The sequence below is a fragment of the Chionomys nivalis genome, chromosome 3 (assembly GCF_950005125.1).
Source record: "Chionomys nivalis chromosome 3, mChiNiv1.1, whole genome shotgun sequence".
Lineage (NCBI taxonomy): Eukaryota > Metazoa > Chordata > Mammalia > Rodentia > Cricetidae > Chionomys > Chionomys nivalis.
The window spans coordinates 98,924,779-98,949,586 of record NC_080088.1 but is presented as its reverse complement, the minus strand read 5'-3'; the positions used below and the strand labels follow the sequence as shown (position 1 = coordinate 98,949,586).

The 24,808-nt window shown below is 46.1% G+C and overlaps 1 protein-coding gene and 1 pseudogene across 1 annotated transcript; both read left to right on the top strand.

The window, feature by feature from the left end:
- Positions 1-7,218: 7,218 nt before the first annotated feature.
- Positions 7,219-24,418, top strand: Bcl7b (BAF chromatin remodeling complex subunit BCL7B). Its single transcript, XM_057765838.1, has 6 exons — positions 7,219-7,456; positions 11,450-11,525; positions 18,843-18,939; positions 22,595-22,765; positions 23,145-23,224; positions 23,447-24,418. Exons 1-6 carry the CDS (start codon positions 7,365-7,367, stop codon positions 23,537-23,539), a joined length of 609 nt encoding a protein of 202 aa, XP_057621821.1. The 5' UTR covers positions 7,219-7,364; the 3' UTR covers positions 23,540-24,418.
- On the top strand, positions 10,026-10,120 carry LOC130872282 (U6 spliceosomal RNA; annotated as a pseudogene).
- Positions 24,419-24,808: the final 390 nt, after the last annotated feature.

Genomic DNA, 24,808 nt, shown 5'->3' with positions numbered 1-24,808 from the left:
TTGTTTGTTTGTTTTAAAGATTTTTGTAGCTGGGCAGTTCGAGGCCAGCTTGATCTACAGATTGAGTTCTAGAACAGGCTTCAAAGATGCAGAGAAACCCTTTCTTGAAAAATTAAAAAAAGAAAAGATTATTTGTAGCCACACATGCAGCCTCAGCACTGGAGTAACCAAGGTGGATCACTTGAGTCTACAAGTTCAAGAAAAGCCGGATTAATGTAGACCATATGTCTTTAGAGAAGACAAAGTTTTATGATTGGGGAGCAGCTTCCTTTGTGCTAGATCTGCCCAGCATTGTCGCCACTTGTCCCAATATCTAGAAACTTAATCTGGAGACTCGGGTTCTCTACAAATAACAGAAGGAAAACAGGTCTTCCTTTGGTTGTTTTTGGGACTGAGGTTCATGGAACAGAGAACTGGCATAATCTGCAGTTGCAAGAACACGTGATTTATCACACCAACCTGTGCCTGTCTTCTGCTGTTGGTCCAATCCCCAAAGTCTTCTTCCTTTCATGTTTCCCTGGCTGTTTCCAGAGTTCAGGGCACTTTAGGCTTAGGAAAGAAGTATGGTTTCTACTTTTAGTCTATAAGTATCTAATGCTGCTGCTTGCAGTTTTTATTTTTTTTTAATATTTATTATGTATACAATATTCTGTCTGTGTGTATGCCTGCTGGCCAGAAGAGGGCACTAGACCCCATTACAGATGGTTGTGAGCCACCATGTGGTTGCTGGGAATTGAACTCAGGACCTTTGGTAGAGCAGCCAATGCTCTTAACCTCTGAGCCATCTCTCCAGCCCTTTATGGTTTTATTTAAGCACAAGTAATCATACATGTGAGTGAACCATCTATCCATTTTCTTTGCTTCACAGCCTAATCTTGGAGTTGGTGCGTTGATGGTACCCTTTCCTTTCCAAGATGTCTTGCAGTTCTTAGAACCATGCACACACACACACGAAGTATCTCCTGTGTGCTCCTGAAAGGCTGAATACAGAACACTGTTTAAGAATGGTCAGTACAGCCGGGCGGTGGTGGCGCACGCCTTTAATCCCAGCACTCGGGAGGCAGAGGCAGGCAGATCTCTGTGAGTTCGAGACCAGCCTGGTCTACAAGAGCTAGTTCCAGGACAGGCTCCAAAACCACAGAGAAACCCTGTCTCGAAAAACCAAAAAAAAAAAAAAAAAAAAAAGAATGGTCAGTACAGGGTTGGAGAGATGGCTTAGAGGTTAAGAGCATTGTTTGCCCTTCCAGAGGTCCTGTGTTCAATTCCCAGCAACCACATGGTGGCTCACAACCTGTAGCGAGATCTGATGCCCTCTTCTTGTATCCAGGCATACATGCGGATAGAGCATTTGTATGCATAAATAAATTTAAAAAGATAGGATTTCTCTGTATAGCTCTGGCTGTCCAGGAACTTGCTTTGTAGTTCAGGCTGGCTTCAAATTCAGAGATCTGCCTGCCTCTACCTCCTAAATGCTTGGAGTAAAGGCATATACCACCATGTACCACCACACTAGCCAAAAGTTTTAGAGTTTTAAGGCAGGGCCTTGCTGTGTAACCCAGGCAGGCCTTGAACTGCCTCAGCCTCCTAAGTGCTAGTGAGCCACCATTCCCACCTAGCTCTACACATCTGTTTCTATTTAGTGAGATACCACTTCCAAACTTATATAGCCCAGGCTGGCCCAGCTTCCTGAGAGCTGAGATTACAGGCATATGACACCACACTCAACACATCCAGGCTTTTCAACTATAGAACACGGATAAAAATAGTAATACCATGTAACAGTGACCTGTTTATTCCTAAAAGCATATATGTGCGCATGGGCACATGTGCTCTAGCATGGATGTGGCAGAACAACTTTCAGGCGTAGGTTCTCTCCTTCCACTGTGGGTTCCATGTATCAAACTCAGGACCTTAGATTGGCATAGCAAGTGCCATTATCCATTGAGCCCTCTCACCAGCCCAGGCTTCCCTTCTTCCTTTCAGCATGCCCTCATATTGGCCATTCTTTTTTTTTTAATATTTATTTATGTATTTATTATGCATACAATATTTTGTCTGTGTGTATGCCTGCAGGCCAGAAGAGTGCACCCCATTACAGATGGTTGTGAGCCACCACGTGGTTGCTGGGAATTGAACTCAGGACCTTTGGAAGAGCAGGCAATGCTCTTAACCTCTGAGCCATCTCTCCAGCCCATCATATTGGCCATTCTTAAGCAGTACACCTGAATTCAACCCTTCAGGATCACACAGTAGATATATAGATACTTCGCATATGAACGAGTGTGTGTGTGTGTGTGGTTTGGGAATAGGCATTATACATGCTAAACTCGTGCACTATTTCTGAGCTATCCTCCAAGTCTGGGTATTTCCCATTTGTGACTTAACACAATTAACATATGGTTAGGCCCTGATGCCAAGGGGATGCTTGTGCTACAAGCCGCAACATTATACTGTAATCACTCAGCCATCTTTTCATGAGGCGACTCATCAGAGCCAAGGGTTTTGGTGGAGGTTTAAGCTGAGAAGCAGGGCGTATTGGGATTATTGCCTTGTGGCTGTTTCTTGTTCTAAGATTTTTCACTGTAGCTGAATCCCCTTCTGTTACAAATTTGGGATTTATCTTCCACAGCTCAGCACTATTTGAGCTATGTGTGAAGACAGTCACACAGTCAAGAAACGTGCTTCCCACTACCAGGTCTTTGCTCTTCTCTCCTATGTAAATATAGAGATCTGCCTTCCTTCCGGGGATTATCTTTATTGACAGGCATTTGGTCAGCTTTTAGGATCCAGGCAAAAGCACCCCATTTAAGACATTCCCATATATCCAAGGACATAGAAATACTACATGCCCAAAGTTAATCACCTCAGTTTACTGATGACTTTAGTTCAGGAGATTGACTATTTGTGCCTTACTCTCAGGAGAGATAATTAACCATCTAACCACAGCCCAGAGGAGGACAGATCTCCATGGATGCCTCTGATAAGCATTAAGCTTAAGACTTTGCTAACATTGAAGCTTGCTAACATCTGACAAAAATGCTAATAAACCAAGGGTCATAAACTTCCCTTGTTTGTTGCATAGGTTGCCTGATTACCTATGCCTGCAATGTTTTGTGGGTCTGTATAACTGGGTAAGAACAGAGAGAGTGGAGAGAAGTGGAAACAGAAGCAAAAGCATCCCAGAAATTAGCAAAGATAGGAAAATGAAGAAGAAAAAATGTAGCAGAGAATTGGAATTGGAATTAAGATTGAGACAGAGAATTAGAGCTAAGAAATTATAGACAGGCAGAAGAATTAGAATGGAATGCAAGGAAGAGAACAATAAAGAGACATGGATAGAAAGAACATGTTGTGAATGGACTTCTTAACCCTCAGAATTTAGTTCCTTCACTTACTGCGGCATCTTTATTTTGAACCCTGAGAGGAAGTTTTAGCGGCTGGACCTTTAAGGCTTTGCATATGAATTTACACAGAGATGCTGACCATTTAAAGCTCCAGAGAGTGACTTGCCTATAGGCACTTCCCAAAACACCTTTTCAGACTCAAACATCTTAGGAATGATGCATCAAGTTTCATTTCTGTGTAATATGTATTTTCTACAATAAGCATGCCTTTTGCTAAACATGAGTAACACATACTGGATGCAGTGCTAACCTTTGAAGACCAGGGATGTAGGGCAGTGAACTCATGTTCACAGCATCACAGCAGCATCCCAGGAAATAGCCAGTCATAGCCGCTTCCTCTTGTGTGTGGCCTAAGCTGCCTTAGAACTTGAGATCCTCCTGCCTCAGCCCGAGTCCTAAGACTACAGGCATGTGCCACCAGAGTCATCTCACTTTTTTTTTATATTAGTTTTTTCTGAGGTATCACAGAACTGTGACCACACTGCAGATGGAGAAATGGAGATTTCCATAACTGAAGTAGCAAGCACAGGTTTAATCCAAAGTCTGAGCATAGAGCTCAAACTTGTTCCTGTAGTGTTTCTCTGTAGAACCTTTGACTTTGCCATCCACAAGGTGATCCCTTAAGGGTAGAAGTCTTGGGAGTCCATTTGTATGTGTTCATGTGTGATACTTGGGATAGAACTCAAGGCCATATGTTCTAATGCAGAGCCACATGTCCAGCCCCTCACTGGCATCTTCTAACAGGTACTTAACCACTGAGCCACACTCCATCTCTTTACTGGATGATTCTAGGCAAGTGCTATATCACTGAAGGATCTTTTAGTTCCAAGCTTACCTTTTTCTTTTTTCCTCAAAGCCCAGGTCTTAATGGAGCCCAGACTTGTCTTGAAACCATAATGCGCCGGGCGGTGGTGGCACACGCCTTTAATCCCAGCACTCGGGAGGCAGAGGCAGGCTGATCTCTGTGAGTTCGAGACCAGCCTGGTCTACAAGAGCTAGTTCCAGGACAGGCTCCAAAACCACAGAGAAACCCTGTCTCGAAAAACCAAAAAAAAAGAAACCGTAATGCAGCTGAATCTGGCCTTGGCCTTGAATTCCTGAAGTAGCCAATCCATCTCTTGAGTGCTGGGATTAGAGGTATAGGCCTCTAATTTGTCCTGCTTATTTGACAAAGGGTCTTGCTATGTGTTAAGTTCTTCTGGACCAACAAACCTCTCTGCCAATGCACTAATCCAAATCAAACCAAATCAGACAGAATTAAAAGAAGCCCAGGTTTAATGGATGCCAGTGCTCCCAGGTGGGGGCCCCCCAGGAAAACAAAGAAGGAAAGGGGGAGACCACGTGTTCATTCTCTGGGGGGTGCAGTCTAAATAGCCTAGGGGAGTGGTCTTGACACTCCCTGTTGAGGGGTTGCTATTTGGCGGGCTTTCTTGGAGGTGGAGTCTGGACTGTGGCAACTTCCAGGGTAGGTGACTTGAAATGAAGCATTCCACCCACATTCTAAAAAGGATACCAGGGGCTGGGGTAAAGCCCCCAACCAGACACTATATAGCTCATGTTGGGCAATGTACAGTTCCAGGCTACATGAGGAGACCCTATCTCAAAAATGCAATTTTTTTTTTTTAAAGGAAGATGGCAGAGAAACAGAAGAGCAGAGGAAAGCAAGTTCCTGTTGGCAATGGCTTGAACTTAGGGGAAGGGAGAAATTAGACATAGCTGTCAGGTGTTGGGCCTTGTATTTGTTCTGGGTTGTGGGGTGGGTGTCCATGAACAGAACTCTCAAGGCTTACCAGATTATTCTGCCTTGCATTCTTCTCCTGTGTACTTTCATCTCAGAGGTGAGAGGATCTCCCTCATCCCTGTGTCCTTCAGTGCAGGATATCATTTTTAGGGTTTACCTAGTGCCTGGGTTTACTTAGATTGGATCAGCTAGGTTTGGGGAACAGATTTATCACCTTTGCCTGCACTTGATACTTAGGTTTTTCCACCCACCAAGCAGGAGCTGTTCAGGAATCCCTTACCAGCAAACAACATCATACTCTGTTAGTTGAAAGCCTGATAATCATAAATCGGAAGTTTGTCGAGTTCAGGGTTACCTACAGATTTATCTGGGAAGCACATGGAAGGATGTTTCTCATCCTCCTCTCCTTTGACAGGGTCTCATGTAACCCAAACTGGCCTTAAACTTTCAATGTAGCTAAGGATGACCTTGAACTCCTGATTTCCCTGGAAGTGCAAGTTCTATCTCCGTTGAACAAAGTACCTATGAAGCATATAATGTCAGCTGCAAGATCATGCTGTGTGTACTTCCTTTTGTTGTTTCTGTTAGCACACATCTGTTCTAGCCTGCATCTTCTACTGTATCAGACATTTGTTTTTCTGTAGCCCCAGATGTCCTGGAACTCCCTATGTGACCAGGCTGACCTTGAGCTCACAGAGTTCTGCCTGCTCCTGCCTACCAAGTATTGGCATGAAAAGTGTTCCTTTTTCGATCCTAATACATGAACTGGCTTTGTGGGAGCGTAGCCTGTTTGGATGCTCACCTTCCTGGACCTAGATAGAAGTGGGAGGACCTTGGTCTTCATGTAGAGCAGGGAATTTGGACTGCTCTTCAGTATCGAGAGGGAGGGGGAGTGGACTAGGGGGAGGAGAAGTGGAGTGGGGATAGGGGGAGGGGAGCGGGGGGGAGGGGGCAATATGTGGGAGGAGGGGGAGGGAAATGGGAAACGGGGAGCAGTTGGAAATTTTAAGTAAAAAAGAATAAAAAATCAAAAAAAAAGTTATATATGAAAACAATAAAAAAGAAAAAAGAAAAGTGTTCCTTTGTCACAATCCCTGGTCCAGAAGTTCTTCCAAAGGAGAAACACTTGGGACCTCAGTAGCTGGTACAATGCATAGAAAATAACATTGCTTTATCCAGAATCGCTGAATTCCATGACAATAGAGTGGTAGGTATGAGTCAGGTACAGAATATTCAAGAAAAGCTGCAGTTTGAGCTGTATCTTTGGAAAAGTAGTTGATCCAATCAGAAGAAACAGATGAAAACAACGATGAAGTCAAGATGAAGAAAGGTAGCCGGGCGGTGGTGGCGCACGCCTTTAATCCCAGCACTTGGGAGGCAGAGACAGGTGAATCTCTGTGAGTTCGAGACCAGCATGGTCTACAAGACCTAGTTCCAGGACAGGCTCCAAAGCCACAGAGAAACCCTGTCTCGAAAAACCAAAAAAAAAAAGATGAAGAAAGGTGTGAAATTGACTCCGGGACACAGTTATTTAGCTGAGGAGCTAAGATGTTCTGACCGGTAATGACACAGGCCTTCGATTCCATGAACATGAAGAACATAAACAATTCCACGAAGGACCAGGATCATCAGGGGGTTAAATGGCAACAAAATCTGACTCGCGGGAGAACCTACTCCCACAAGTTGTCCTTTGTTCTATACACACACTTAAATTTTTTTCCTCAGTCAGGTTTGGTGGTGCACAACACTCAGGAGGCAGAAGCAGGTGGCTCTCTGAGTTCGAGGTTGGCTTGGTCTACATAGCAAGTTCAAGGGCATACATGAGACCTTGTTTCAAAAAAAAAGTTCACTGAAGTAACAGAATAGGAAAGTGGAGACTTTGAGATCTCATCCCACCACCACATCGCAGCTTCGCCTGGCACACACCACGTGCAGGCTACATTAGGCTCGGTCTGCCAGAGAGGAACCCAAGAACCCAAGGGTCTCTCGAGGCGCACAGCAGGGACGCCCCGGGCGGGGTGCGCAAGCGCGCTGAGGTCTCAAGGGCCCAAGGGGCGGGCGGGTGCGCGCGGTCCCTCGCGCACGCGCGCTCGGAGGGGGGCGACGGTCGCGGTGACGTGCTGCGGTGGTGGCGGCGGGTGGACCGCTGCGCGTGAAGCGCGTGATATCCCGTGTCTTGGGAGCAGTGTCCCGGCCCCAAGCCACTCCCCGCCGCCGCCATGTCGGGCCGTTCGGTCCGGGCCGAGACCCGTAGCCGGGCCAAAGATGACATCAAGAAGGTGATGGCGGCCATCGAGAAAGTGCGGAAATGGTGAGGGGCGGGAGCGGAGGGGGTGCCGACGTGGGGTTGCGGGATCGCCAGACACGTACTAGCAGGGTGGGAACCAAGAGGCCGGCCCTTGGGGGGAGGGGGCCGGAGCAAGAAAGCGAAAGAAGGGCGCGCCGGCGTCGGTGTGAAGTCAGAGTCCGCGCTCGCAGTAGCCAATCAAAAGGACTGTCGGCTTGTGGCCCCGCCCATTATCTTTTATTTTTTTTTCCGCTTCCGGCCGCTGTGGCTGGGCGGGACCTGGCGCTGCAGAGTTGCACTTCCTGCGGATTACAGGACCTCGCGGAAGGGTGCCTGGCGTCTCTCGGTTCGGCTTCCGCTCCTGCGCATCACAACTGCCCAGTGATGTCGGTTGTTACCAAGTTTTCTGTGGGATAAGTGGTTGAAATTAAGTGAGAGTTTGTAAACACATGGCTGTCGGAACAGATATCCTTGATATCAGTAGATCAGCGGCCTTCTTCTAGCGCACTTTTGATACATTTGTTCTTGCCGGCCCTGCAAATATTTATTGCAAAACCAGATTGAGCGAACCGTCTAGGTCAGGATCTCATTGCATTAGACTGTTCTGAACCAACTCTTTGAGCTTATTCCCCATCATTTAATATTAGTAATTTCGTTACTATTATGTTTTCTTAGACTAGAACTTGAACTCACAGAGATCTGCCTGCCCCTGCCTCCTGAATGCTGGGATTAAGGGTTTGTGCCCCTTTTGAAATTTTTTTACTGGTAAGGAAAATAATGAAGCAGGCCTCCTTTGTGCCTGGTTAACTTCTAGTTCTGTTGAAAAGTCTGGGCTGAAGGGATGTGTAGGAGGAGGAGGGGCCACTTGTTTGTTTTGGCTGCCCAGAACCAAAATAATCACACAGAAACTATTAATTAAATCACTGCTTGGTCCATTAGCTCTCTTCTTATTGACTAATTCCTACATCTTAATTTAACCCATTTCTATTAATCTGTATATCACCACGAGGTGGTGTCCTACCAGCCAAGTTTCAGCATGTGTATCTCTGGCAGCGGTGGATCCATGGCATCTCCTGACTCCACCCTTCCTTCTTCCAGCATTCAGTTCTATCTTCCCTGCCTGTCAACAGATCAAGGCAGTTTTTTTTATTAACCAATGAAAGCAACACATAGACAACTCATACACCCTACACCAGGGATTGTTTTATTGGTTTGGAGTACTGTGCTTGCAGAAGATACAAGTTTGACTCTCAGCACCTTGTCAAGCAGCTCACAACCAACTGTAACACCTTTTTCAGCCTACTCACAAAGGTGCATAAACCCATGCTCAGACACATAGACACATAATTAAAAAATTTTTTCTTTTCTTTTTTTCTTTCTTTTTAAAGTTTGGATGCTGGAGAAATGTCTCAATGTTAAAAGCAGCTGGATGCTCTTGCAGAGGACCTGCATTCCATTCCCAGCACTACATGGCAGCTCATAGCCAGCTGTAACTCCAGTCACATGGGATCCCACACTCTCTTCAGGGTCTGTGGGCACAGTATGTGCATGATGAACAGACACACATGCATATAAAACACCCACCTACATAAAAGTAATAAAATATTCAAAATAATTTTTTTTAAGTGTTGGTTCTTCAGAACACATTTTGAAATTCTAGATCAGGTCACCTTCATAGAATTGTCCTTAATTGTGTTAGGTTGAACTGCAAGACAGTTCACTTTTGAACCAACCCCCATTCCCCGATTCTGGGGATAGAGCCCCACAATCCTGTTCATGCTAGGTGAGTTCTCTATCACAGAATTATATATACCCCAGCCTGGTGTTTGACTTTTTAAGTCAGAAATCCCAAGTTAAATGCAGCAAAACACACCTCTCCTCCCCCAGCTACTCAAGGCCGATCACTTACTTGAGTCTAGGGGCTTCAGGCCTAAACATAGTGAAATTCCTCTCTTTAAAAAAAAAAATGTTTAATCACTCAGGAAGCATAGACTGGATGATCTGTGTAAGTTTGTGGCCATCCTGGTATACATAGCCAGTTCTAGGCCAGCCAGGAATACTTAGCGAGACCTTGTCTCAAAAGCAGAGAGAGGTTTGGATTGGGGAGATGACTCAGTGGCTTTTGCAAGACAAGAAGGACTGGAATTCAGCTCCCTGCCACTCAGCAGCTGGACTAGCACTGTGGCCTCTGGTAACCAGATAATCCGCAACCAGACCTGGGATCTCAGAGCAAGCTGGCTGATTAGACTGGCCAGAGTTGCTGAGCTCTGGGTTCAGCAAAAGATCCTGGCTTCTTTCATTTAAAAGTTAGTTATTTATTTTATGTATGAGTGTTTTGCCTGCATGTGCACCATGTGTGTGTTTCATGCCTGAACAGGCCAGAAGAGGGCATTGGCTCCCCTGAAACTAGAGTAAGAGACACTTGTGAGCCACCCTCTAGGTGCTTGGAATCTAACCTGTGTCCTCCACAAGAACAACAAGCATTCTTAACTGCCAAGCCGTCTGTCCAGCTCTCCAGGCCCTGACTTAATATGAATGGAGAGTGATGAAGGAAGATAATCTGACATCTACTCTGGGTCCCCACACAGGCAAAACGTAGATATGTATACTAAAATTGGAATAAAGCAGAGGTTAGCATGACCCTTGCTCAGGGATGACATGCAAATTTATGAAGAGCTCCATACTTTAAAGAGTTTAAGGACTAGGGGTAGAGCCCTTGACTACCATTGGTCCCCAGCACTGCAAAAACAAACAAAAAGCTTGGAATGGGCCTGATGTCTGTGATAGACATGCTATTCCAGCTATAGGAGGTTCACAAATTTAAAGCCAGTCTAGGCAATTTTAAGAGTCCCAACACACACACACACACACACACACACACACACACACACACACACACCAAAAGAAGCATTTTAAATGACTAGGGATATTGCTTGGTGATAGAGCACTTGACCAAAGCCTAGATTCCATCCTTCCTTCTCCTATCCCCCCCACTCCCTGCCCCCGTCCCTGCCGCCCAACAAGAGTAATGCTGAAAGTTGATTGATTCACCTGGTTCAGTTGAATCTAGATACATTGAGGCCTTAATAGTTTGACTTAAGTGACCTTGCTTTGCTAGAATGGTGGGAATTCTGCCATTTCTACCTTACTAGGACAGAGAAGACTGTTGGGGAGAGGATTGGTTTTGTTCATATGCTGGGGATGGAGCTCATAGCCTTGGCCTTGCTAGACTGGTGCCTCCCACTGTGTTGTATTCCCAGTCCAGAGACACACAGGTAGCTACAAAGCTTTGAACTTCAAGATTGAAATCTGCACATTTCTTCGGTGTAGTTTTTGGCTGTGAATAGCCTTGACTACTCAGCATGCAAGTGCTGCTTTTTCCTTTCCTGTGATTGTCTTATCTTTGGAGGGACCCTTAACTGGAAGATGCACAAAACCAGTCTGGAGAGGCTTAGAAGTTATCTCCACGGTCCTCTTTGACTTTTGCTTGCTGGAGATCAAAATCAGGATCTGTGCATGCTAGGGAGCCCTTTAAGACTGAGCCACACTCACTTCCTTTCAAAGCCTCCCTTCCCCCCAGTTTGTGTCAGTCTTCCTGCCTCAGCCTTCCAAGTGCTAAGATTAACAGCCTGCACCACCACGTCTGGCTTTCACCCCCACTGCATTTACATCCTATCGTACAAACCTATTTTCAGGTGTGATTTTGATAGAGAAATCTAGAAGACATTTCAGATCAAAGGAGCAATCTGTTGAAAATCAGAAATTGGTGCCGGGCGGTGTTGGCGCACGCCTTTAATCCTAGCACTCAGGAGGCAGAGGCAGGAGGATCTCTGTGAGTTAGAGGCCAGTCTGGTCTACAAGAGCTAGTTCCAGGACAGGCTCCAAAGCTACAGAGAAACCCTATCTTGGAAAAAAAAGAAGGAGGAAGAGGAAGAAAAAAAAAAGAAAATCAGTAATCGTAGTTAATAACAACAGCAAAAAAAATGTGCTTTATTCTATTTAATGCTCCTCTTCTAGGGAGAAGAAATGGGTGACTGTAGGTGACACATCCCTGAGGATATTCAAATGGGTGCCTGTGACAGATAGCAAGGAGGTGAGTGGGGGAAAACAACCACAAAAGATACCATTTGCTTACTTTTATTGATTGCCTCTTTTAATCATAAAGGAATTTATTTCAACGGCACTGAGTTGACAATGCCTCAGTGGCTGTCATAGTCTGGGCAAGACCTTCCTTTGTTCTTTCTCTCCTTTGTTCTTTCTTTGGCCAGACTGTAGCTTGAGCCCCGTCCCTGTATTTTTTAGCATAGTGTTTTGTTGTTGTTTTCTGTTTGGGTGTTCTGCCTACATGTACACAAGTGCACCATGTCCTTCCTGATTCCCAGGAAGGTCAGAATAGGGCATCAGATGCCGTGGAACTGGAGTCATGGGCGACTGTGAATCACTAAGTCCTGGAAATGAAAACCTATACCCTGCAAGAGCAGTAAGCGCTCTTTCACTGCTGAGCCATCTTTCCAACTCCTCCACATTTGAAAAATATTCATTATTTATTTTCATTTTATGTGTACACATGTTTTGCCTGCATACCATACATGTGCAGTGCCTGCAGAGGCCAGAAGAGGGTGCCAGAGTTTCTGGAGCTGGGGTTACAGACAGTTGTGAGCTACCATATGGGTGCTGGGACTCATCAAACTTGAGACCTCTGGAAAAGTACCAGGTGTGCTTAGCCACTGAGCCATCACTGTGGTCCCACATTTTGCTTTTTATACCAGGTGTCTCTGTGTAGCCCAGGCTGATTTTGAGCTCATCATCCCCCGGAGTGTGGGGATTCCAGCTGACAGCCAAGCGTCAGTCTGGTTTTGTGGACACACTATGGTTCCCTCATTGCCAGTGACTGGTTTTGAGTCGCAGTAGCAGTTAGTTGCTGTAAGATTCACTAGCTCACAGAACTTAAACAGTATTTACTATCAGACCATTGAAGAAAATTTGCAGCCAGATGTGCTGGTATACACTTTTACTCTGAGCATTTGAGGGGCAGAGACAGGAGGAGTGTTTGAAGGTCAGTGCCAGCCATGGCCACAAGTGCAAGACCCTGTCCTAAAAACAAGACTTGGTTGCCTCCTGCTGTGATCTGATTAGTCCTCTGTGTAGTGTGTAAACAGTACACTTACACATCTAATTGTGCCATATGCCTGTCTGAGTCATTGCCCCTAGGCTCATGTGGATGTTCACGTGTTCATGAAAAATATGTAGACTCTCTGCAAAACCTTTGTCTAGGGATGGGATGATTCAGAGGTAGAACTTTTTCAGAGTGTCCAAGGCCTTGGATTCCAATTCCAGCTTTGGGGAAATACGTATAGCATAGGACTATGAGCCCCTTTCCCTTCCTGGTTTTTCTCTCAGCTCTTTCTGAGGACCCCACATGTGTGCATCACTACAGAAAGAGCTCTCGCTTTTGAGTCTCACGCTGCTTTATTTCCATTGACCACAGTCACACAGTTCTCAGGGTGATAAAATACTCATTGTCTATAGACTTTCCTAATCTTTAGATTAAGATTCAAATATAAAGTTCAAGCTAGACATCTTAGTGCACATCTGATCCTCACACTTTGGGGGTGGAGGCAGGAGAATAAGGAATGCAAAGCCAGATTCAGCTACAGTAGTTAGTTCAAGGTCAGCCTAGGCTGCATGAAACCTTGTCTCAGAAAACCATATATAGTGGTTGAGATAGCTCAGAAGTTACGGGTACTTACTGCTCTACCAGAGGACTAGACTAGAGTTCAGATACAAGAACTCATCTTAGGCAACTTATATATGCCTGTAACTCTAGTTCCTAGAGATCTGATTCCATCTTCTGTCCCCCTAGATGGGCTCTTACATATAGACACACACACAAATAAAGAGTAAAATAAATCTAGACTGGGTGATGGTGTTGCATGCCTTTAAGTCCAGCACTCAGGAGGCAGAAGCCAACGGCTTTCTAAATTCAAGGCCAGCCTAGTCTACGGAGTGAGATCCAGAATAGCCAGGGCTATACAGAGAAACCCTGTCTCGAAAACAAACAAACAAACAAACAAAAAGTAAATAAATCTTTAAAGACAAACATAGAGTATTGACTCTTGCTGCATATGGCTGACGACCTTATTTCAGTATTTGGAACTCATGTAGAGGTAGAGGGAGGGAGCCTACTCCACAGACTTGTCCTTTAACCTCTGCATACATCCTATTACATATATTGTCCATCTTATATGTATTAAAAATATGAGATGTAGAGAACCTGGGTTCAGTTTCCAGCACCCACTTGGTGACTCACAGATAGCCTCTAACTCCACTTCCAGGGACCCAATGTCAGAAATGCACATGGTACACAGACATACATGCAGGCAAAGCACTCGTGCGCATAAACAAACCTTTTAAAAATACATAGAGAAAGCTTGAGTGTAGCTCTGTGATCAGTCTCTCCTAATGCTTGAGGCTCTAGGGTCCTTGTCTGACACTGAAAAAGTGTGTGTGTGTGTGTGTGTGTGTGTGTGTGTGTGTGTGTGTGTGTAGAAACATATTTGAAACAGAACTGCAGACTAATGAAATATAGGCCAATGTTTTTATAATCTACATCTAGATACAGCTGGGTGAGTGATGCACCCCTGTAATCCCTGCACGCAGCGGGATTAGGAATTCTAAGTGGGAATGGGAATGCCACACCAGCCTGTGCTGCAGTGTGAGTCCCTGTCTTAAGTGAACGAATGGAAACACTGGGGTCCAAGAACAGAGCCTCACCTGGGCCACTCTGCCCTCTTCTCTAGGCGTGATCACTCTGGTGCATATTTCTTACCATCACTCTGATCATTTCTAGGGATTTTGAACTTTATACAAACGAATCATAGGGCTGGAGAGATGGCTCAGCAGTTTTGAGCCCTGGATGCTGTTCCGGAGGACCTGAGTTTAGTTCCCAGCACCCACATGGTGGCTTCCCACCCTCTGTAACTCCAGTTCCAAGAGCTCTGATACCCTGTTTTGGCCACTGCTGACACCAGATACAAGTGTGGTACATAGCACATATGTGGGCAATGCACCCAGACACAAAATAAAAATGAAAAAAGAAATCATAAAGTGTATTTTTGTGTATGATTTTTCTTTGTTGTTGTTTGTTTGTTTGTTTCGTGGTTTGCCTTGCACTGTATGTATATACATTATATCAATTCATGTTGCCTTTGGTCCTGGTTTTCTTTTTCTTGCAGTATAGAGCTTACTTTCTTTTTTCTTTCTTTCTATTCTTTGTTTACAGCTTTTTATTGTGGGGGTGAAGGGTAAGACAAGGTCTCTCTGTGTAGCCCTGGATATTCTAGAACTTGCTATATTGGTCGGGCTGGCCCCGAACTCACAGAGATTTGCTGCCTCTGCCTCCTGAGTTCTTGGATAAAGGTGTGTGTCATTATGTCTGACTACGTTTTTGTTTCATTGATAAAGAATTTCCCTCTGAATTGTAGGTTGACCTTTTGATATTCCTTCTGTACCTCCAGCGTACTGGGATTACAAGCATAGTCCGTCAGGCCTGATCATAATTGCTCCCTTCTTCCTCATGTGTGTAGTGTACATGTATGTGTTTGTACATGGGAGGTCAAAGGTTGATGACAGGAGTCTCTGTCACTCTCCACCTGATTTACTGAGGTAAGCTCTCTGAATTAAGCTTGTCTCCTAGCACTAGGGCGGCAGGAAGGGCTGTCTCATCTGCCCAGTTTTCCCTCCTGCTTACACAGCAATGCTGTCTATGGAACCATCTTTCCGTTCCTCGTTCCTCTCTCTCTGTCCGTCCTGTATGTGGATGTCTAGATCGCTCCTGGTTTGAGTGCCTCTAGAGCATTTATGTTTAATGTAGAGATTAGTAGCATTCCTAGCATTCCAGACAATGGATCGCCACTGTAGTTTTTGGCCTATAGGAACTATTACAGAACTGTTTTCCAGAGTGCCGATACCAGTTTCTGTTTCCAGCAGGACCACGTTGCAGCGGGAATATGGCTATGCTCCCTAGACTGGGTGCAGCGTTGCCAGACTTAGCATAAATTCCCTGGTGACTTCTCTCTGGAGCAGAAGCCCTGTTAGTGCTTCCTCGCCATCTGGATGTCTTTAGGGAAGGGCCTGTGTAGGTCTTCTGCCCATTTTTCGGTTTGCTCACAGCATCATTTTCTTGTCTTCTCTCTCGAGGCAGGGTTTCAGACTGGCCCAACCCACAGAGGATAGCCTTGAGTTTCTGATCATCCTGCCCTCACCTTCTGAGTGCTTCGCAATTTCCTTAGATAGTCTTTTTCTTCCTTTTTTTTCTTCTCTTTAAAAATGATTTATAGCCAGGTGGTAGGGGCAGTACATGCCTTTAATCCCAGCACTCAGGAGACAGAGGCAGATAGATCTTAGTGAGTTTGAGGCCAGCTAAGTCTACAAAGCAAGTTCCAGGACAGGCAGGACTGTTAACAGAGAAACCCTGTCTCAGAAAAAAATTATTTATTTATGTATATGAGTGCTGTATTTGTATGTATGCCTGATTGACAGAAGAGGGCATCAGATCCCATTATAGATGGTTGTGAGCCACCATGTGATTCCTGGGAATTGAACTCAGGACCTTTAGAAGAGCAGCCAGTGCTCTTAACCACTGAACATCTCTCCAGCCCCATAGTCTTTTTTCTTATGAATTTTGGGAACTCTGCTTATTGTCCATTATGCTATCCATGTATCTTTACATTTGTAACTTTTTAAAAAAAAATACTCTGTAGTATCCTGAGTAATAGAAGTGTTTAGTGTTATTTATTCATTTGGGGGATTTTGCAATGGCATCTCACTGTTTAGACTAGGCTGGCCCCGAACTCACAGAGATCCACCTGCCCCTGCCTCTGCCTCCCAAGTGCTGGGATTAAAGGAGTGCATCATCACCGCCCAGCTCTTTTGTTTATTCTTTTTCTACTTTATTGAGTGTTTGATCCCATGGGGCATTTTTGTTTGTTTAATTATTTTATTTTTTGTATTTGAGTATTCTGATTGTGTGTATGCCTGTGTACCATGTGCATGCCTGGTGCCAGCAGAGATTAAAAGAGGGCATCAGATCCCCTAGAAATGGAGTTACAGATGGTTGTGATCTGAACCCATGTTTTATGAAAGGAAGCCAGTGTTTTTAACATTGTTCTATCTCTTCAGTCTCTGTTTGTTTTTTGTTTGTTGTTGTTTGAGATAGTCTCACATAGCCTAGGCTGGTGTCAAACTTCCTAAGTGAACACACGGACAACCTTGAACTTCTGGTCCTCTTGCCTCCCAGGCACTGGGATTCCAGTCCTACACCGTCTATGCCTGACTTCATGCAGTGCTGAGGATGGAGCTCAGGGCATCACAATGCTAGGCAAGCATTCTGCCACTGAACTACCGTGTGTGTGTGTGTGTGTGTATGTGTGTGTATGTGTGTGTGTGTGCACGCCTGTGCACCACCTCCCACCTGCATGCCTCCACTCCTGGCTTTTAGGATATGAACTGAGATCCTCTGGCTTGTGTGACAGGCACCATATGACTGAACCATTTCCCCAATCTCCAGCCATTTTTTAAAGGGAAGGTTTTTGGGTTTTTCTTGTGTTTTTAAAAAGCCATTTGATTTCTTTGTTGTCCAGTACAGTTGTCTCCAAATTTTGGCATACATGGTCAAATTTTCTCTGACACAGTTTTTGTTACAAGTTTTTATTAAGTTCCTTGATTTTCTCTTTAACTCAAACGCTCATTTACTGGGATGATTTTGAGAATTTTTTTTTTTTAATAGTGCAACTGGCGTCATGGTAAGTGCTTGAGTGCTTAACGTTCATGAGATAATGAGTTTGAGCCCCACTGCTGCAAAAATGCAGAAAAGAAAATGAGACACAGACATTCTAAAAATAGTAATAGTCTGGTTATACTTTTGGACCTAAAATGAATAGGGTTGTTTGTTTCCTTTTTTTTTTTTTTTTTTTTTTTTAATTATTTGAGTAAAGAAAATTCAGAGCTGGGCAATGGCAATGGTAGCACACACCTTTAATCCCAGCACTTGGGAGGCAGAAGTAGGAGGATCTTTGTGAGTTCAAGGCCAGCCTGGTCTACAGAGAGAGAGAGAGAGAGAGAGAGAGAGAGAGAGAGAGAGAGAGAGAGAGAGAGATTGATTTATCGATCGATCAATTGATCGATCTAGGACAGCCAGGACTGTTATACAAAGAAACCTTGCCTCAAAAAGCAAAAAACAAAACAAAATAAAAATATCAAGAAAAGTGAAGTTATTATGATCTTATTCTTTGTAGTAATAAACATAGTTGTAACTATCTTAAAGCTAAATATCCAATAGCTGGGGAACGGGGGGGTGAATCATGGCATATAGAATATCGTATAACTACTAAAATGTATGTTTATATAGTTAAGTGGTAAATTTAAGTCTGCATAGGCAGGCAGTGGCTTAATGGATGGCTCAGGTTCAATTCCCAGGAAGGAGAGAACTTACTGCCCAAAATGTCCACTGACCAACACACAAGTTCACATAAGTACACATACAAAATAAAGAATTAAATGTAATTTAAATCAGTTAAAGAAATAGTTCTAGGGCCGGGCAGTGGTGGCGCACGCCTTTAATCCCAGCACTCGGGAGGCAGAGGCAGGCGGATCTCTGTGAGTTCGAGGTTACCCTGATCTACAAGAGCTAGTTCCAGGACAGGCTCCAAAACCACAGAGAAACCCTGTCTCGAAAAACCAAAAAAAAAAAAAAAAAAGAAATAGTTCTAGGGGCTGGAGAGATGGCTCAGAGGTTAAGAGCACTAACTACTCTTCCAGAGGTCCTGAGTTCAATTCCCAGCAGCCACATGGTGGCTCACAACCATCTGTAATGAGACCTGGTTCCCTCTTCTGGCCTACAGGCAGGATACTGTATAAATAAATAAATCTTTAAAAAAAAGAAAGAAAGAAAAGAAATAGTTCTAACCCCTTTAATCCCAGCACTCAGGAGGCAGAGGCAGGTGGATCTTTGAGTTCGAGGCCAGCCTGGTCTACAGAGTGAATTTCAAGACAGCCAGGGCTATACAGAGAAACCCTGTCTTAAAAAGAAAAAAGAAAAAAATCCCACGGATCTTTCTCAAATGCACACATTTTTTGCTTGTTACTCCTCCACACAGAGGGTCTGGCTAAGAGCTTCAATCAGGGTGGAAGGGAACCATGGAGCCATAGCAGAGGCCAAGTTACATGCCCTGTTGCTCAGTGCTCGGTTCTAGAGGTCCCTTTTTGTCCTGCTCCTCTTGGGCTCCCAGTTTCCCCATTACTCGTGCTCAGACCTCTGAGGGCTTTCGCATAGCAAGTGCCCGTGTCCTTCTTTGTGAGTCTCTTGCTTAGCTCTCTGTCATATTCCTCTTTTTTGTTTTTCCTTTTATAGAAAGAAAAGTCAAAATCGAACAGTTCAGCAACCCGGGAAACCAATGGCTTTCCCTCTGATGCCTCAGCCAATTCCTCTCTCCTTCTTGAATTCCAGGGTGAGTTGATTCTGTATGTCTTCCTTGCAGAAAAAAGAAAAGTTGGGGGTACAGAGATAGCTTAGTGATTAAGAGCACTTGTTGCTCTTGCAAGGTCCTAGGTTCAGTTTTCAGCACCCATGTGGTTGCTCACAATCATCCATGACCCAGCTCCAGGGCTACTGATGCCTTCTGAGTTACTCAGGCACCAGGCACAAGTGATACACATACAGACAGACAGGTAAAATGCTCACCATATAAAATAAAAATTTCTAAAAAAAAAAAAAAATCAGAAAACCTTAGTGAAGTCACAGGAATAAGAACATACCTTGGAGCCACGTGTGCTGTTGCACGCCTTTAATCCCAGCACTCCAGAGGCAGAGGCAGGCGGATCTCTGTGAGTTTGAGGCCAGCCTGGTCTACAGAGTGAGTTCCAGTATAGTCAGGGTTATATAGAGAAACCCTGTCTGGAAAAACTAAAAAGTGAGTTGGAGCAATGTTTCACTGGTTCCTGGCACCCACATCAGGAAGCTTACAACTAACTACTTGAAAAAATTCTAATCTCAGGGGATCTGACCTCTTCTAGTCTCCTTGGGTGCCGCCAGTACTCATTCATACACAGACACACAGACACATACATACAATGAAAAGTTTGTGTGTGTGTGTAGAAAGAAAGAACATGATGCCTGGGCTGGCAGTGTGGCTCAGCAGCAGTGCTTGCCTGCATGTTCGAGGCCCTGGGATCCAACCCCAGCACAGTGAGTTCTTTTCTCTGGAAAACTACCACATAGCAGTCAAGTCCTGTGCTATAGGTTGGCTTTTAGTTCAGAGAGCCTTTCCATTAATCATAATGATAACCCTGCAATGTAGATGTTAATGTTCTCGTTGTCCAGTGTTGGAAAGTGAGGCAAGAAGCTGAGGATACCAGATATCTACAGTTCTGTAACCAGTGGGTGTCACCCCTGGCTGTCCTAGAACTCGCTCTGTAGAACAGGCTGTGTCTAACTCAGAGATCCACCTGCCTTTTCCTCCCAAGTGCTGGGATTAAAGGCTTGTGCCACCACTGCCCACTAGAAGCTGTCTCTTTTTTAGGGTGTCTGTTTTATCATGCTGCTTCAGAGTAGTCCACCCACAGCCAAGGCTACTGCCTCCTGAGACAGCCAGCCTCAGTGACCTATAGCTCTGCCTTCTTGGGGCGGTTTTCAACCTGCAGGTCTTGGCCTGTTTGAGGGCTGAATGACCATTTCACTGGGGTCACATTACAATTCATAACAGTAGTAAAATTACAATTATGAAGTAGCAACAAAATAATTTTATGGTTTGGGAGTCAGCACAACATGAGGAACTGTATAAGGGTCACAGCGTTAGGAAGGCTGAGAACCACTCTTGCCTTTTTCACCTACACAGCGTCTATAAAGTGTGTATATATATAAAGTGATTTCATGTCATCCTTCATCTTCACCCCGTCAGTCCATGATCCAAACGTGCAGCTGTTGTCATCCCCATTAGAGACCCTGGCATCCGCAGACCCAGAATGCACAGGGACAGAACACTGCTGCTGCTGTTCTTGAGGGGACAGCACTTCGGGGGACAGCACTTGGGGCTGAATCTACAGCCTCGTGAGTGCAAGCTTCTGCCTCTGAGCTATATCTGCAACCCCGTTTTAATTTTAATTTTGAGATAGGCTCTCTGTAGGTTTCCCAGGCTGACCTGGAACTTGAATCCCTCTACCTCAGTCTCCCGAGTGGCTGATATTATATATAGGTCTGTGCCACCAGACCTGAATCAGAACTTTATTTTTTCATTAAAAATGGCCACTTCCACTGGACGGTGGTGGTACGCCTTTAATCCCAGCGCTCAGGAGACAGAGGCAGGCAGATCTCTGAGTTCGAGGCCAACCTGGTCTACAGAGTGAGTTTCAAGACTGACTCCATAGCTACTGAGAAACCCTGTCTCGAAAAAAAAAATTGCCATTTTAGTATAGAGGATAATGGTCTTAGAAAGAGGGAAGGCTTACGCTGTCTCTTTGGAACTGCATGTGAAGCTACCCAGCATGTAGTTGTCCCTGCTCTCTTTCCTCCCCACCAAGGTCAGTGTCACAGAGGAAGGAGAACATAGGGAAAGGATGTGCACTGATCAGAACGCTCTTAGAGGCAGGAGGCATCAGCCTGTTTGTACTTCCTGTGCCTGGTACTGGGATGTTGGGGACACGGCAGCTCCAGAGACTGCCAATACAGCTTGAGAACTGGTGACCAATGTGTGCACAAGGGCCATGGAAGCATCAGAACTCATGGGATGGGCCTTTCCACCCTAGTGAATACTGGGGCTCCACAGAGTGAGTGATACTGATACAGAGTGTTGCAAATGTATAGAATAGGAGCTTTCTAGGGAGTCTGGGAAGAGGAGTCTTCAGCCAGCAGCAGGAAGGCCGGCAGAGATACGGTTCATGGAGTAACGCTTGGTAAGCTCCCAGCTGCTGGAGCCAGGCTCCAGGCTAAAGACTGGCAGACCATGAGGCCTGAGGACGGGATCATCTTCTGTCTGTTCTAAGAAGTGCGGGGCACGGAGCGCTCTCCACCTTAGGATCCTTGCAGGCTTGAAGTGCTCACTCTGTCTGTGGTGTGAGGTCATGAGGCTCGAGGCTGTCACATGAGGCGAAGCCACCAAGAAGTCTGAAGTGCGGGTGACCAGGACAGTGACTGCTGGAGGCGATGCTGGAGGAGGAGCTGTGCATGCCTCCGTCTCCCTTGTCAGTTTACTTGGTGACCTTAAGCCTTTAGACAGAGTCCCCAAGTGGTAACCTCTCACCCTTGGGGCAGTCAGCTGGCTGAGAGCCTGAGGTGACCACCTCCACATACCACAGCTTCCTTCAGGAACCCTGAAGGCCAGACACGTGGTGCTACCTACCATTCTGTGTGCCAGGGGAAGCACAGATGGCACCCCCACCTCCCGCTGTGCAGTGAGAAGCTACCAGGCCTGAGCTGTAATTGGTAGGCAATAGAAAACATGGTTATATAAGCAGAGTTCCACATTACTGGGGTAGAAATGGTGTATTCATAGGCTTTTTGTTTATGGTTTTTTGTGAAAGGGTTTCTCTATAACAGCACTGACTGGCTTGGAACTAACTCTGTAGACCAAGCTGGCCTCGAACTCACAGAGATCCACCTACCTCTGCTCCCCGAGTGCTGGGATTAAAGGCGTGTACCACCACCGCCCAGCGTGTTCATAGGTTCATACATGGCTGCATGTACTGTATATTGTCAAGAAGGAAATGTTGGAGTTGGGAATATGGCTCAGTTGGTAGAGTGCTCGCTCAGTCACAGGAAGCCTAGGTTCCATCCTTGGCACCACACAAAGCAGGTGTATGCCTCTGAGCTCCACACAAAAGGTGAAGGCAGGAAGATCAGAGTTCATAGTGATTCTTGCGAGTGTGCTGAGTGGCACCTGTAATTAGGACTGGGGAACAGAGCCAGGAGGATTGACGTAAGTGGAGGCCAGCCTGCTCTATGTAGTGACGCCTCTCTCAAAACAAACAAATCAGCTTAGGCCCGAGATAATTCCCAGGGCACCAGGAACCCCACTCAGGCTTCTGCACCAGTGCTAACTGTTGGTGACTCTGGCCAAGCACCTTGGGCAGTGCCGTCCCAGCTGTTTCTTTACTTTGTTTGGTTCCCAGATGAGAACAGCAACCAGAGTTCCGTGTCGGATGTCTACCAACTCAAGGTGGACAGCAGCACCAACTCAAGCCCCAGCCCCGAGCAGAGCGAGTCCCTGAGCCCTGCACACACCTCAGACTTCCGCACTGATGACTCCCAGCCACCCACCCTGGGCCAGGAGATCCTCGAGGGTGAGTTGTGGGGGTGCCTCATATACATCTTTGGCCCTTGATAGCTTCTGGCCTGTTAGCAGTAAGCCACAAAATTGAACTAGTTTTGGTGTGGATACTGGGTGCGTGCTGTTAGCCATGTGCTGTTCTAGCTCCTTCCATCTGTTCTCTCTAACGTTGTAGCACAGGGAGGGAGTGGGAATGGTGCTGTTTGGAGTGGCAGGGGAGCTTCGTGTCTGCCACCCAGGCTGGGATGGTGGTCCTCTGTGGGCTGGTCACACTGTATCCATCTTTAGCCAGGCCTGCACTTGTGGTTTCAAGGCCTACACCTTCTTGCCATAACTCTCCCCAGGCCAAGGCCAGGCTAGACCTTCCTTGGGCTAACCTTGTTGCTTTGCAGAGCCATCGCTGCCTGCGTCTGAAGTTGCAGATGAACCTCCCACCCTCACGAAGGAAGAACCGGTCCCATTAGAGACACAGGTAAGAGGTCCTTGTTTTCCCCATTTCCAGGAAAGGAAAGGATTTGATGGACCACACAGCTGGTGTAGAGTGTAGACTATAGTGTAGAGTCTGCTGGCGAAACAGAGTCGCCATTTGTAAAATAGGCTCAGGGTTTGATCACCTTTGGGCAGGCTGCAGGGTCGTGAATGGGCAGGGCTTCTCAGAGGGGAGGCTCATCATGGTCTGTCCTGCTATTTCTAGACCACTGAGGAAGAAGAGGACTCTGGTGCCCCGCCCTTGAAGCGATTCTGTGTGGACCAACCTGCAGTACCACAAACCGCTTTGGAAAGCTAGCACCGTCCCGGCCCCTTGCCTCCTGGCCCCTGCCTCTATTTATTGCATTCTGGTCTGGCCGAGCTCTGACGCTGGGGTCCAGGCAAGCACTAGGGTCCAGAGCCTGTGTAGGGGAGCCCTCTGGGCTAGAAGGATGACGGAGGGTGTGGGATTGTTGTATCATCTTCCTGTCCCTGACACTTGTGTCTGCTTGCTCTTGAGCAGAGGAGCACGCACAGATTTTCTGCCCCCCAAGTAGGCCAGAGCATCAGGGTTCATTTGTCACCTCCAGAACCGCTGCACGGAGCTGCTGCTGGCGCTGTTGTGAGCAGAACGGTGTGAAAGGCACCCTAGAGAAGAGTGCCTAGGATTACTTGAACTTGAACGGAGACTGTACTGTAGAGTCATGGACTTAGCCTCAGGGCCAGGACCCTGCTGGCTGTTGCTGGAAGACGGGCTGATCGGTAGAGATGTGGAGAGCAGTGGGGGAGGCTTTCCCAGGAGGGACGGGCTCTCTCCACCTGGGGGCAGGCGACCCATGGGGGATGGCACCCTGTCCCTGAGGCAGGCCTGTCTCTGTTGGATGCCCCAGCTGCTCCCAGCCCTGTGCCTGCCAGAACCTTCCGCTTCCCCACACTCACACGCACACACGCAGCTTCCGGTTCTCACTGTCCATTCCAGCATCCCTGCATCTGCTGCAGAGACCCCAGCCAGGGCCTGCTTCAGCTCAGACTTTCTAGAAAGTTTCCTTTTCTTTCAAATCTGCATGTTTAATTGAACTTTATGATTTTATTTTTTGTCTGAAAAAAAGAAAAGTTTAAGAAAAAATGGAAATGGGCAACAGCAAGTGAAGACCTATTTTAGCACTGAATAGAGTATTTTTAAAATTAAACTATTTGAAATATGCCTTGTTAGTATCTGATTGCTTCTTCCTACAAGGTTGTGGGAGTACACGTGGAGTGGGTGCATGGTGCATGCTTGAAGTCCTCACGAGCTGACCCTGTCCGCCATCTACTCCCATGGATGCCCTTTCTGACAAACTAGTGTGAGTCAGGGGCAGCCTGGAGCTGCTCAGTGTTTCCAAGGCCTGGTTAGGCTTCATGGGAAGGCCCTGTCTTAGGAAAATAGAAAAAAATTAGGGTTGCAGAAATGACTCAAGAGTGAGGAGCCGAGTTGAGCCCTCCCTACCTGTGGGCAGGTGTAGGAGTGCTGTTTATGATTCCAGTGTTCCCGTATGAGATGGGAGACAGAAACAGGAGACTCCCCGGAGCTCATGGGCCAGCTGGCCTG